Source organism: Rhinolophus hipposideros, assembly GCF_964194185.1.
Source record: "Rhinolophus hipposideros genome assembly, chromosome: X".
Taxonomy (NCBI): Eukaryota; Metazoa; Chordata; class Mammalia; order Chiroptera; family Rhinolophidae; genus Rhinolophus; species Rhinolophus hipposideros.
Window position 1 is genome coordinate 88,130,235 of NC_138046.1, and position 12,475 is coordinate 88,142,709.

Genomic DNA, 12,475 nt, shown 5'->3' on the forward strand with positions numbered 1-12,475 from the left:
AAATAAGTGGAAGGTTGCATGGCTGGATGGATAGGGTGGGGAATAAATGGACAGATAGGTGGATAGGTGATTGGATGAATGAATGGATGGATTGGTAGGTGGTGGATGGCTAGGGGCTTGTCTAGATGGATGAGTGGGCAGATGGATGGATGAGCTAATGAATGGGAAGAGTAGGTGAATAAATGATGGGCGGGGCTATGGATGGATAGACAGAGGGATACATGTAGATAGGTTGGTGAATAGTTAGGTGGATGGGGTGAATATACAAATGGATGAGTGAGTGGGTGGGGGGATTAGTGACTAAATGGACAGATGGGTAGAGTAATTGGTTGTGTGGGTGGCAGAACGGATTGGTAGGTGGGTGGGTGGAGGGATGGAGAAATGGACAAACCAGGAGTGTGACGAGCGAGTGAATGAGGATTACATGGAGGTAAACCCATTGAAAGGCTAAAGTTGGCCCTGCATCACCGCTCCCCAGTGCCACACACCTCTAATTACTAAAGACGAGGCCTCTGTGTGCCATGCCCTGTGCCATCCCCTTTCACATCACTCGAGTTAATGCTCCCAACGACACCATCAAGTTGGGGTAACTCTCCATCTGACAACTGAGAAAACAGTGCAAGTCACTTGCTCAAGGATGAGGCAAGGCAAGTTGGCGGCAAAGCTCAGTTTTGAATCCATCCATGCCGGAGGCACTTGGTATCCCGTGAGCTTGCCGCCTGGAGCAGAGCCCTCTAGGAGAGCAGGCATGATCTGAGGCCCCTGGATGTGGACAGATGAGTGACACTGCCCCAGAGTGGGGCCTGCCTGGGAGAGAACCTGGGATGAGGGTGGGGCCTGTCGTGTCCTCATCTGCACTCCTTTTACCCCCCCCCCATTTCACATGCAAACACAGGAGGATGGTGCTCCAGTCCTACAGCAGCAGGCTTAGTTAGAGCTGGGCTCTAACCCACATACCCCAGGGAGCAGCTTTGGGGCCTGGCCATCTAGAGAAACGCCCCCCACCAATTCCCCCCACCCCCACCTTCTCTAGCCTTGGGGGGCAGGGAGGGGACACAGCGCTGCATCATTCCCCGTGGCACTCTGCTCTAGGGCCATTAACAGACGCCTCCCCATCGATCGCATCTGCTAAGTGCTGCTGATTCAGACGGGTGGGGGTGGGGGCCCCTAGGGGCAGAGGGGGTAGAAGCTGGGCAGGAAGAGGGGGGAGTCCAGGAAGGAGGTGGGCAGAACTGGCAAAGCTCCCTACCACCCCCATTTTCCAGATGACGCGACTGAGGCCCAACCAGCTTTGTAGGAGGTGGAGTCTCCCCAGGGTCCCTCTCTGGCGGTCCTAGGGGAGGGGGCTCTGGGAGCCACGAGGCCCCTCCCTGCCTCTCTCTCCAACTCCCGGCAAGCTCTGAGGGGCGGGGAGAGAGCTAGAGGAGGAATAGAGCTCAGGCAGCTCTGCAGAGGGGGGCAGGAGCTCCGGTGTTTGGTACCCCCAACCCCACCGCTGTTGCCGCTGCTGCAGTGGGGACACAGGTGAGGTTGGCCCTGTGGGGAGTGGGAGGGGTCCACCAACATTGCTGTCCTTGTCCTTCCCTGGTCCAGCCCCCACGCCCTATCCCATCCTGGGGACAGTGCCCCACGGTCCTGCTGGACCTTGTCCTTCCAGAGCCTCCTTCCAGAGACCCAGCCCCCTTCCCTGCCTGTGCTGTCTTCTCTCCCAGGCCTGGCTGTAGCTGCTTCTCTTTCTAATCCTGCTGCCGCTGCTCCTGCTGCCGCTGCCTAGCACATACCACCAGCCCCTCGGGGTGTGGTTTCCCCAGACCAGCCCCCAGCAGTGGGAGGCAGTCTTATCCGCCCCCCGCAGCCTCTTGCAAGACCAGCAGCCCCCCTTTCTGGAGACACACCCAACTCCCAACACCCCACCCCGCTCTCCAACCCATTTTGGGGAGAACACCCTCTTCCTCTTATCTTAGTCGTATTTTATCCTTTGGGTACTCTGGGTCTGTGCCCACCTTCCTTCCAATTGAGCCCTAGCCCCGCGAAACTCCCCAGCCCCTTTCCTGTCCCTGCAACTCTTGAGAGGGCAGACCAGGCTTTCTCAGCCCCCCTAGCTATCCCTCTCCCCAGACACCTCTCAGTCCCTGAAAAATAACCTAGCCCCATATCTACCCCTATAGATACCCCACTGCCTTCTCCAGCTGCACTGGGGGCCCCACCTCCTTCCTCCCCCAGAACTCCTGTAGAATGTAGACACCCCCCCCTCGGGCTATTCTTGGCAGCTCCAGGCACTCCCAAGACACCTCTCAGCCTCTTTACAACCTCCTGGCTTGATGACACCCCTTTCCTAGGTCCCCGAGGGGACTCCAACCCCCTTATCTTTTCCCCAAAAGTCTTGAGGGTGTGGACAAGTCTCCTCACCTTTCTCCGCCCCTCTAGAACCCCCACCAGAGACCCTCAGCATCTTTCAAACACCTCTGGTGCCATTTCTATCTCTCTCACGTCCCAATCCCCTCTCCAACCCAGCTAAGGGGTTCTAGTACCTTCTTCCTTCCCTTACAACTCTCAAGAGTGTGGTCCGTGCCCCAGTGTTTTTTGCGCCCACTTGACAACCCCCCCCCACATCTCAGGCACATGCTGACCCCTCTAGAATCTTAGTCTGTAAACACTCCGTCAGATCCTTCTCGGCCCCTCTGGAAGCCCCTTTTCTGCTCCTCTCCATGTCCCCTAGTCCCTTCTAAGTTCCTCAAGACATGGGCCAGGTGCCTCCTAGATCCTCTAGATGCCTCGCAAGCCCCTGCCCCTGTCTCTAGTTCTTCCTGCAGGTTCCTCTTGGCCTCTCTAGACTCCCCCAGTTTCCTTGTGCGAGTGGCCCAGGGCCTCTCCAAACCCCCACCATCCTGGAGACAGCCAAATTCTCCTAAAGGCCACCCCCCAAGTCTCCAAGGGCCTGGGGCTCCCGGCAGGATGGCGGCAGGCGTGGCCACGTGGCTGCCTTTTGCGCGGGCAGCCGCGGTGGGCTGGCTGCCCCTGGCCCAGCAGCCCCTGCCCCCAGCGCCGGGGGTGAAGGCTTCTCGAGCAGATGAGGTTCTGGTGGTAAATGTGAGCGGACGGCGCTTTGAGACCTGGAAGAACACGCTGGACCGCTACCCAGACACACTGCTGGGCAGTTCCGAGAAGGAATTCTTCTACGATGCCGACTCGGGCGAGTACTTTTTTGATCGCGACCCGGACATGTTCCGGCATGTGCTTAACTTCTACCGCACGGGCCGCCTGCACTGCCCGCGGCAGGAGTGCATCCAAGCCTTCGATGAAGAGCTGGCCTTCTACGGCCTGGTGCCTGAGCTTGTCGGCGACTGCTGCCTCGAAGAGTACCGGGACCGCAAGAAGGAGAACGCTGAGCGCCTGGCGGAAGACGAGGAGGCCGAGCAGGCTGGGGAAGGACCAGCCTTGCCGGCCGGGAGCTCCTTGCGCCAGCAGCTCTGGCGGGCCTTCGAGAACCCACACACGAGCACCGCGGCCCTGGTCTTCTACTACGTGACCGGCTTTTTCATCGCTGTGTCAGTCATCGCTAACGTGGTGGAGACCATCCCGTGCCGCGGCTCCGCGCGTCTGCCTTCCAAGGAGGTGCCCTGTGGCGACCGCTTCCCGATGGCCTTTTTCTGCATGGACACGGCCTGCGTGCTCATATTCACGGGCGAATACCTCCTGCGGCTGTTTGCCGCCCCCAGCCGCTGCCGCTTTCTGAGGAGTGTAATGAGTCTCATAGACGTGGTGGCCATCATGCCCTACTACATCGGGCTTTTCGTGGCCAAGGGCGACGATGTCTCAGGCGCCTTTGTCACCCTGCGTGTGTTCCGGGTGTTCCGTATCTTCAAGTTCTCCCGGCACTCACAGGGCTTGCGGATTCTGGGCTACACACTCAAGAGTTGTGCCTCTGAGCTGGGCTTTCTCCTCTTTTCCCTTACCATGGCTATCATCATCTTTGCCACTGTCATGTTTTATGCTGAGAAGAGCACAAACAAGACCAACTTCACTAGCATCCCTGCCGCCTTCTGGTATACCATCGTCACCATGACCACACTGGGGTGAGTGCAGACCCTGTGTCAGGAGCTGCCCGGTCAACCCATAACACTTCCCTTTCCTGTAAACATAAGAAGGTGAGGTAAATGATCTCTTTCCCTCTCTATACAAGCTTCAGATTGCTCTTCTGTAAAAACTGAGGGACTTAGACTAAGCTTCAAATTCTGCCCAGCTCTGACAGTGCCTTGACTTTCTAGGTCAAGAGACTTGGGTTCAAGGATTGTCTTAGCTGTACTCTTTTTGTTGACCTTGTTTTCTCGGGGCCTGTTTTCCCCTTTGTAAAATAAGAAATGATGATCCCTTTTGAGGGCTTCAGTGACATTGTGGCTATAAAAGTTCTCTGAAAGTTTCTGGTGCAGGGTAAATAGGTACTGGCTTTCTATCACCCCCTTTTCCATCTTGAAGACCTACGGCTCTCAACCCTCTAGGGTCACTACCTCTGTGGCTTTGTGATTCCTTGGTGTTCCCCAGAACAAGATATTTTCAGCATCACTGTTTTAAATTCCAGTCCTTGAGAGGAAATGGTTGGGATAAAAGCAGCAAATGGAATCACCAAACTCAGGTTGTTCTTAAAGACACTGCCTAGGGCCGAGACTGTAGTCCTTTTCTAAATTTCCATCACTGGGAATAGGTATACAGTTGCCTTTCGGTATCTGTTGAATGGATGAATTGGGCTTGCTCTATTCCTTACTAGAGGTACAGAAAAATTGATTTGAGGTGTCTAAGGAGTAGAAATTAATTCTGGTTGGAGGTTCAGGATTCAGTTGACAAACAAATATTGAGCCTGAGAATGGGTAGGAACTGGGTATTTTGATGACTTTTACCCTATTCAATCTTCACAGCAACCCTGGGAGGGCGGGTAGCTGCCTGTGTCTCCTCGTTGAGGATAGTCCGAGATGACACATCACAGAGCCAGAAATGGCCAAGTTGGAGAGACTTTTAAGTGAGTTAAAAAAAAAAGAAAGAAAGAAGAAACAGCCGTCCCATCCTGGGGAGGACGGAGGCACAGTTTGAGCAAAAGCCTGGAAACTTAAAACTACAGAGGCTGCACTTTTGTGAAGGGGATCTGATGGGTCCTATGTTTAGGACAAAAGTATGCTGTGTGATCTTAAGCAAGTCAGTTATGGAACCTCCCTGAGCTTTGGTCTTCACCGCCTCTGAAATAAGGTGGTAAGATTGGCTCTGTTCCATCTCCACAGGAGGGGGGTTGGCTTAGAGAATGGGAAGGGGGAGTTTCAAGGCTCCCCACTATTTTTTCATTTGAGGACAGTTTCAAGGCTTCCCCTGGGAGAATAAGAATGGGTCCTACCTAGAGAAAGTAGGACAGACGCAAGCAAAACCAACAGAGCATTGCTCCCAGGACAGAGCCCCTCATCTGGCTTGCGGTGGTGGAACTCTCTCCCCAGGAGGCTATGTTTACTGCCTGTGATTTCTTCCTTCTCCCCTATGCTTGGTATTAATATATTTCCAGGTGACTCAGATGCCTGGTGTGCAGCTCAGATAGGGGCAGCAGATTGTAGGGGCTGAGGGCCTGTTTCTCATTTGACCCCCACTGGTGGCCAGAAAGGTCATTCCTCACATTTTGCAGAGCAAGAAACAGGCTCAGAGAGTTGGAGTGTCTGGCCAGGGTCACAGAGTGGGGGACTGAGAGATGGGTGGGTACTCTTCTTGACCTTGGCTTACCTCCTCTGCCCCAGCTATGGAGACATGGTACCCAGCACCATTGCTGGCAAGATTTTTGGATCCATCTGCTCACTCAGTGGTGTCTTGGTCATTGCCTTGCCTGTGCCGGTCATTGTGTCCAACTTCAGCCGCATCTACCACCAGAACCAGCGTGCTGACAAGCGCCGAGCACAGCAGGTAGCTGCTCCTTCCATCTGAGCACCTCCCTGTCCTCCTACCCCCAGCCAGTCCATCATCTCTTGTGTTTACCCACCTGACCTTTTCTGTCCTCCTCTCTCTGCAGAAGGTACGCTTGGCAAGGATCCGGTTGGCAAAGAGTGGTACCACAAATGCCTTCTTGCAGTACAAGCAGAACGGGGGCCTTGAGGTAGGTAGGGCCCAGATTGGGTTGGGTCTGAGCAGTGATGGGAGGCGGAAGGTGCTGACTTCATCTCTCTGCTCCGTCTACTCCAGGACAGTGGCAGTGGGGAGGAACAGGCGTTGTGTGTCAGGAACCGTTCTGCTTTTGAACAGCAACATCACCACTTGCTGCACTGTCTAGAGAAGACAACGGTGAGGCTGCCTTCCACCAAGCCAGCTCCCTCCAGGGCAGGAGAGGCTCACTACTAATTGTGGAAATCTCACAGTTTCCCTCCTGAAAGGGGCCCCAACAGAGCTGAGCCTTGAAGGGTAGACAAGGGAAGGGAAGAGAGAATGACCTCCAGAAAGGAAGGAACGGTCTAAGCAAAGGCCTGCGGGTAGGGGCAGCTCTTTGGAGTGACTTGTGACCATGCCTCCCTTCTTTCCATAGTGCCATGAGTTCACAGACGAGCTAACCTTCAGTGAGGCCCTGGGTGCTGTCTCGTTGGGTGGCCGCACCAGCCGCAGCACCTCTGTGTCCTCCCAGCCAGTGGGGGCTGGCAGCCTGCTATCCTCTTGCTGCCCCCGCAGGGCCAAGCGCCGTGCCATCCGCCTTGCCAACTCCACTGCCTCGGTCAGCCGTGGCAGCATGCAGGAGCTGGACACACTGGCAGGGCTGCGGAGGAGCCCTGTGCCTCAGAGGTAAGCACTCCCCACCAGCTGGCCACCCCTGGGGAAGCTCAGAGCTTGGACCAGAGGGTCTGAGATTTCATGACTCCAGGCCTAGCAAGTCAAATTTGAGCCCAAACTCTCCCATCCTGGGAGCTGGGGCTTATCTTGTCTGGAACTCCTCGTTCTTTATTTTTCTTTCAACAAGCGTTTATTGAACACCTACTATATGCCAGGCACAGTTGTAGGCACTTTGGAATTCAGTTTAGGAGTTTAGGAATTTCGTTCACCTGAGGCAGCGAATAGAACACGCAGCAATCCCTGACCTTCTGGAACTTATATTCTAGTAGGGTGTAACCATTAATAAACAAACAAATACACAGATGATGTAGTGTGTTAAATGCCAAGGAGGAAAATAAACCAGGATTGGGGGATACAGTGTAGAACAGGCCATGATGTACTTTTGTGTTGTCAGGGAAGGCTTTGCTGAAGTGACATCTGAGCCAAGACCTGAAGTATGCTAGGGAGTGAGCCATGTAGATATCTAGAGAAAGAGCTTTCCAGGCAGAGCAAAAGCCTGTGCAAAGGCCCTGAGGCAGGAATGGGTCTGTATGTATCTAACAAGACACACAGCCAAGGAGCTACTGTGAGTAGAGTGGAATGAGCGAGGGACAGGATGGTAGGAGGTAAAATCAGAAAGGAACAGGGACTAGATTGTGTACCTCTTACTGTCGACTATTGTGAGGACTTTGAATTGTCAGGAGTAACATTTTTTTGGTGTGTGCGCTTGTTACGTTCCAGGCACTATTCTGAGCACTTTGTATCATCTGTTATCTCGTTTAATCTCCACAAGAACCCTATGACATAGGAAATGTAGCAGGTCCTTAAATAACGTCATTTTTTATCATGTTGATGATAAAATGCCTAGGAACATAACCCTTGTTTATATCAATTAGCCTCTGCTAAAACTGGTTTTCTTATATGTCGTTTCAATTAAAAATCACAGAACATATTGACCCTGTTAAGTGAGGACCTACCGTATTGTTATTCCCATGCTACAGATGAGAGAAAAGAGAGATTTAGAGTGGTAAGAGTGGGATCAGGATTTGAACCCAGGACTCTCTGACTCCAGATCCCTTACCCTGTACCACCATAATTGAGGGTTCAGGGGAAGCATTTAGCACAGTGCCAGCGACCCAGTAAGCACTTAATAGATGTCATGATTGCTGTGGCAAGTATTAAGATGACTTTCTAAGAACCTTCCATCTTCCCATCCTTATCCACAGCCGTTCAAGCCTCAATGCCAAGCCCCATGGCAGCCTTGACCTGAACTGCGACAGCCGGGACTTCGTGGCTGCCATCATCAGTATACCCACGCCTCCTGCCAACACCCCAGATGAGAGCCAACCTTCCTCCCCTGGTGGCAGTGGTGGTGGCGGGGCCAGCAGCACCCTCAGGAACTCCAGCCTGGGTACCTCTTGCTTCCTCCCTGAGACTGTCAAGATCTCTTCCCTGTGAGGGGTGGACCTGCCCATCCGGAGGGCCCTCTTGATTCTTGAGGGCTCCTTTCCAAAGCCATATTTTGGGGAGGCAGACAGCAACAGGCCTGGGGACCCCTTCTGCCCTCCACTGAGAACTATGCAATGGAGTTTCATGGAATCACCCACCTGGTGGGGACGTAGCCAGGGAATGGGGCACTTCCTCACCTCAGACAGTTTTCCTGGTGGGAGCTGAATCACTGGGCTTCCTCAGGCTGCTGGCCTCCTTGCCTCAACACACTAGGACCAGGCCCTCTCTCCCAGGGGGCCTTCCGCATGCTCCTCCCCTTGGGCCCTCAGGCTCCCACCTGACATCTGAGCTCCGGCCTGAGAAGAAGAGGTGAGACTTCCTCTTCTCTCTGGCTGGGCTGTGGCGATTTGGGGGTTCAGAGAAGAGAAACATCACCTCTGATCTGGTCCCTAGGAGAGGTCCCCACCCTTCACCCCGCCCAACAACTCCCAGATTCTGAAGCTTGGAATGCAACCACAGGCTTCATGGGCTGTGGCCTCAGCAGTGACCTGCCACCCCCAGTCTTTGGCTCAGGGGTCAGGCTGCCTCTCCTAACACACACAAAGATAGCACAAACACTACCCCCTTCCCTGGCTGCTGGAAATGGGTCCCCGCAACCCTGTCCTCCGCTGGGCCCCCAGCAAACTCTAGCAATAGCAGCTGCTGCCATGACATTATGCAAAGCCTCTGCCCAGTTTGCTGCAGTATTTACGTCTGCCCTAATCAGAGGGGCCACCTCTAATACTCCTCCTTGTCTCTGCTCCTCTGGTTTGCTTCCTTCCTGGGTTGGGCTGGAGTCTGGACTGGGTGAGATAAGCACCTGGCAGCCAGCAAGGGCTGGGCTGGGTTTGGAGATCATGGGCTGATTCCATGTTCTTGGGCAGGAGTCCAGAATGCTGAAGCCTGGGTTGTTCTTGAAGTCTGGGAGTTGTAGGAGGCAGGGGGAGCTTCTCGATCTCCTCTTCTTCCTCCTCGTCCTCTTCCTCCTCCCCCACAATGCCTTTTCACATATCCCTCTCTCTTCTCCCCCTTGGGTCACCTTCCGGAACTCTGTGTTTGCTCTCAGGCTGATATCTGGCATCATCTCAGGTTCCCTGTCCTCAACACTGTCCCTGTGGAGCTGGTGGCTGACAAAGATGTAGTTTCCATCAGTCAATAAAATCTGAGAGGAGAGCTGGGGATGAGCACCTCCTGGCTCTGTGTGTTTGGGGGCTGGGTTGGGCTGATTTCAACTATTAGAAGGGCTGGTGTGGGTAAAGGTATGGGAGATGGGTGGCTGGTGACATGTTCTGGAAGATGGGGATCTAGGAGAAATGAAAAAGGGGCGAGGGGTTGAAGAGTTGAATCTCCAGCCAGTTGAGGCAGGTTAGAAGGTCCTGAGACATGTCCCCTTAGACATCATCTGTTCCAACTCCCTCACTCATGAATGGGGAAAATGAGACCCAGAGCAGCACATGCTTGGCTAGGGGAGACTTAAACCCAGGCTTCTTGACAGCAAACTGTTCTGAATTGAACCCTGATGAAAAGCATCTCTCAATGTGGCAAATTACCCTTCCTTGTGGATATCCCCTGTATGTCGTCTTCTGGAATACTGAGTACACTAGGCTAGTGTGGGAATGAGCTGTGTGGAGCACCAAGGAGACAGACCTTGGATTTCAGGTCGACCTGGGTTCCAATCCCTGGGAGAGAGAATTACCATATTTTGCCATGTATAATGCACTCCATGTATAATGTGCACCCACGTTTTTGGCCCAAACTTTCAAGGGGGCAAAAATCTTTCGTTTTATTTTTTTAATTCAAAATTTTATTTGTTTACATTTAGGTACCTGTTTTTTTGTATTATAAAGGAATTTTAGTTTTTCAGTTTTTTTTTTTTTTTTTTTTAAGGCGGGCACAGCTCACAGTGGCCCATGCGGGGATGAAACCGGCAACCTTGGTGTTATCAGCACCAGGCTCTAACCAACTGAGATAACGGGCCACCCCCCAGCATTTATTTTTTAACATATTGTGGCACAAGAAATTTTATGTAACAAATAATTACAAAACCCAAGGAACAGATACAAGGCACAAGAAATTTTCTGTACTGGTAACAAATTTATGATATTCACACATCACAGAAGCAGGAGAACGTCACACAAAGAACGAGCCGGAGTTGGCCAGGCAAAAGATGAAAGGATGAAAATGTTTCAGGCAGAGGCGACAGCATGTACAAATGATCCGGAGGTTAGAGAGTGAACTTGGAGCCTTTGGGGAATTGAAGTTAGTTGAGCAGAACTGCAGAGGAGAGTGTGAGGCTGCGATGAGGGTAAGGATGCAGAGGAAGCCAGATCACAAAAGGCCTTCGAAGGCAGGATACAGATTTTGGATTGCATCCTAAGGATAACGGGACCTCCTGAGGCTTAGAAACAGGACAGTCATCATCAGGTTTGTGTTTCTGAAGGATCATTCTGGCTGTGGAGGGTGGATTCTAGAGAAATAATCCTGGAGGGAGGAAGCGCAATGAGGGGGCTTTTGCAGTGATCTAATTGGTAGGTGATGGTGGCTTGGACCAGGTAGTGGCAGTAAGAGTTGGAGATTTGCGATTTGAGAGGTAGAATCGGCAGGGCTTGGGACTGACAAGCATCTGGGAGTTGAAGAAGAGGGAGCAGTCAAGGCTAACTCCTAGGTTTCTGATTTGGGCAAAAGCTGAGTGGGGGTGCCATTCACTGTCAAAGGGAACATCACAGTGCCAGGCACATAGCAAGTACTTAGTGACGATGAGTTACAATTATTATCATAAGTTCAGGTTTTTTGGGTTTTTTTTTTTTTTTTTTTTTTTTAAGGAGGGCGCAGTTCACAGTGGCCCATGTGGGGATCGAACCGGAAACCTTGGTGCTACCAGCAGCATGCTGTAACCAACTGAGCTAACCGGCCACCCATAAGTTCAGTTTTAGATGTGTGGTGCTGGACAAATATCCAGTAGGGAGTGGGATATGTGGGTTGAGTGAAATGGTCATGGAAAGAGCCAATGTGATAACATGCATAGGCATTGGGCACAATGCCCTGAACGAAACAGGCTCAGTTAATGTGAGTCCTCTCCCATTACGTGGGTCTCATAAACAGAAAACACAATAGTTAATTTATGACAGACACCCTTCAAGGAATACTTCAACTAGGGTTGGCATCTGAAGGGAGGTTAGGTGGCACTCAGAAGAGCTTTCTGATGGGCTCTCTTTCAGTCCACTGGTTGTAATGTCTTGGCTCCTAAGACGCCTAAGACGTAGGGAACCCTCACCTCTCACAACACCTTGGTTCATTAGCTCTTCAGAACCCTGAGGTAGCCTAGGCAGGCATTCTCGTTTTACACATGGGTAACCTCAAATTTGAGACACAATGACATGCTCAAGGTCCTATAGTTGGTAACGGTCCATCTGTGCATGGAACTGAGGTCTTCGTGACTGGGATCCTTTCTGTTGCACCGCCATGCCAACTAATTTACTGGGCACTTACTAGGTGCCAGGAACAGCACCAGGCCCTTTACAAGCATGAATCTCTGATCCTTACAATGGAGTGATCATGGCCATTTTACAGAGAAGTAGAAATTGAGGATGAGGTGGATGTTAAATAACTTGCCAGAGATCACTCAGACAAGGAGAGGCAAAGCTAGGATTAGCTAGTAGCTCTTTCCAGCTGCTGAGTGGCAGGGATTTTACCATTGTGAGATGCTGGCTGCTGACAAAGTTGGTTCGTACAGTGGGGTTTTTTTGTAATATTTTTTATTGGGGAATATTGGGGAACAGTGTGTTTCTCCAGGGCCCCTGAGCTCCAAGTCGTTGTCCTTCAATCTTAGTTGTGGAGGGCGCAGCTCAGCTCCAAGTCCAGTCGCCGTTTTTTCAATCTTTTCAGTTGCAGGGGGCGCAACCCACCATCCCATGCGAGAAATGAACCGGCAACCTTGTTGTTGAGAGCTCTCACTCTAACCAACTGAGCCATCCTGCCGCCCCTCTGGCAGCTCAGCCGTTGCCTTCAATTTAGGTGTGGAGGGTGTAGCTCACTGGCCCATGTGGGAATCAAACCCGCAACTCTGTTGTTCAGAGCTGGCACTCCAACCAACCGGGCTATCCAGCCGCCTGGGTTTATAAAGTTTTCGCTGGATCCAGGTAAACAGTTATTTTGAAGGCAGGAA

At 52.3% G+C, this 12,475-nt stretch overlaps 1 protein-coding gene across 1 annotated transcript; it reads left to right on the plus strand.

The window, feature by feature from the left end:
- Positions 1-1,434: 1,434 nt before the first annotated feature.
- KCND1 (potassium voltage-gated channel subfamily D member 1) lies at positions 1,435-9,489 on the plus strand. Its single transcript, XM_081042627.1, has 6 exons — positions 1,435-4,076; positions 5,769-5,931; positions 6,038-6,121; positions 6,208-6,306; positions 6,545-6,795; positions 8,049-9,489. Exons 1-6 carry the CDS (start codon positions 2,956-2,958, stop codon positions 8,278-8,280), a joined length of 1,950 nt encoding a protein of 649 aa, XP_080898753.1. The 5' UTR covers positions 1,435-2,955; the 3' UTR covers positions 8,281-9,489.
- Positions 9,490-12,475: the final 2,986 nt, after the last annotated feature.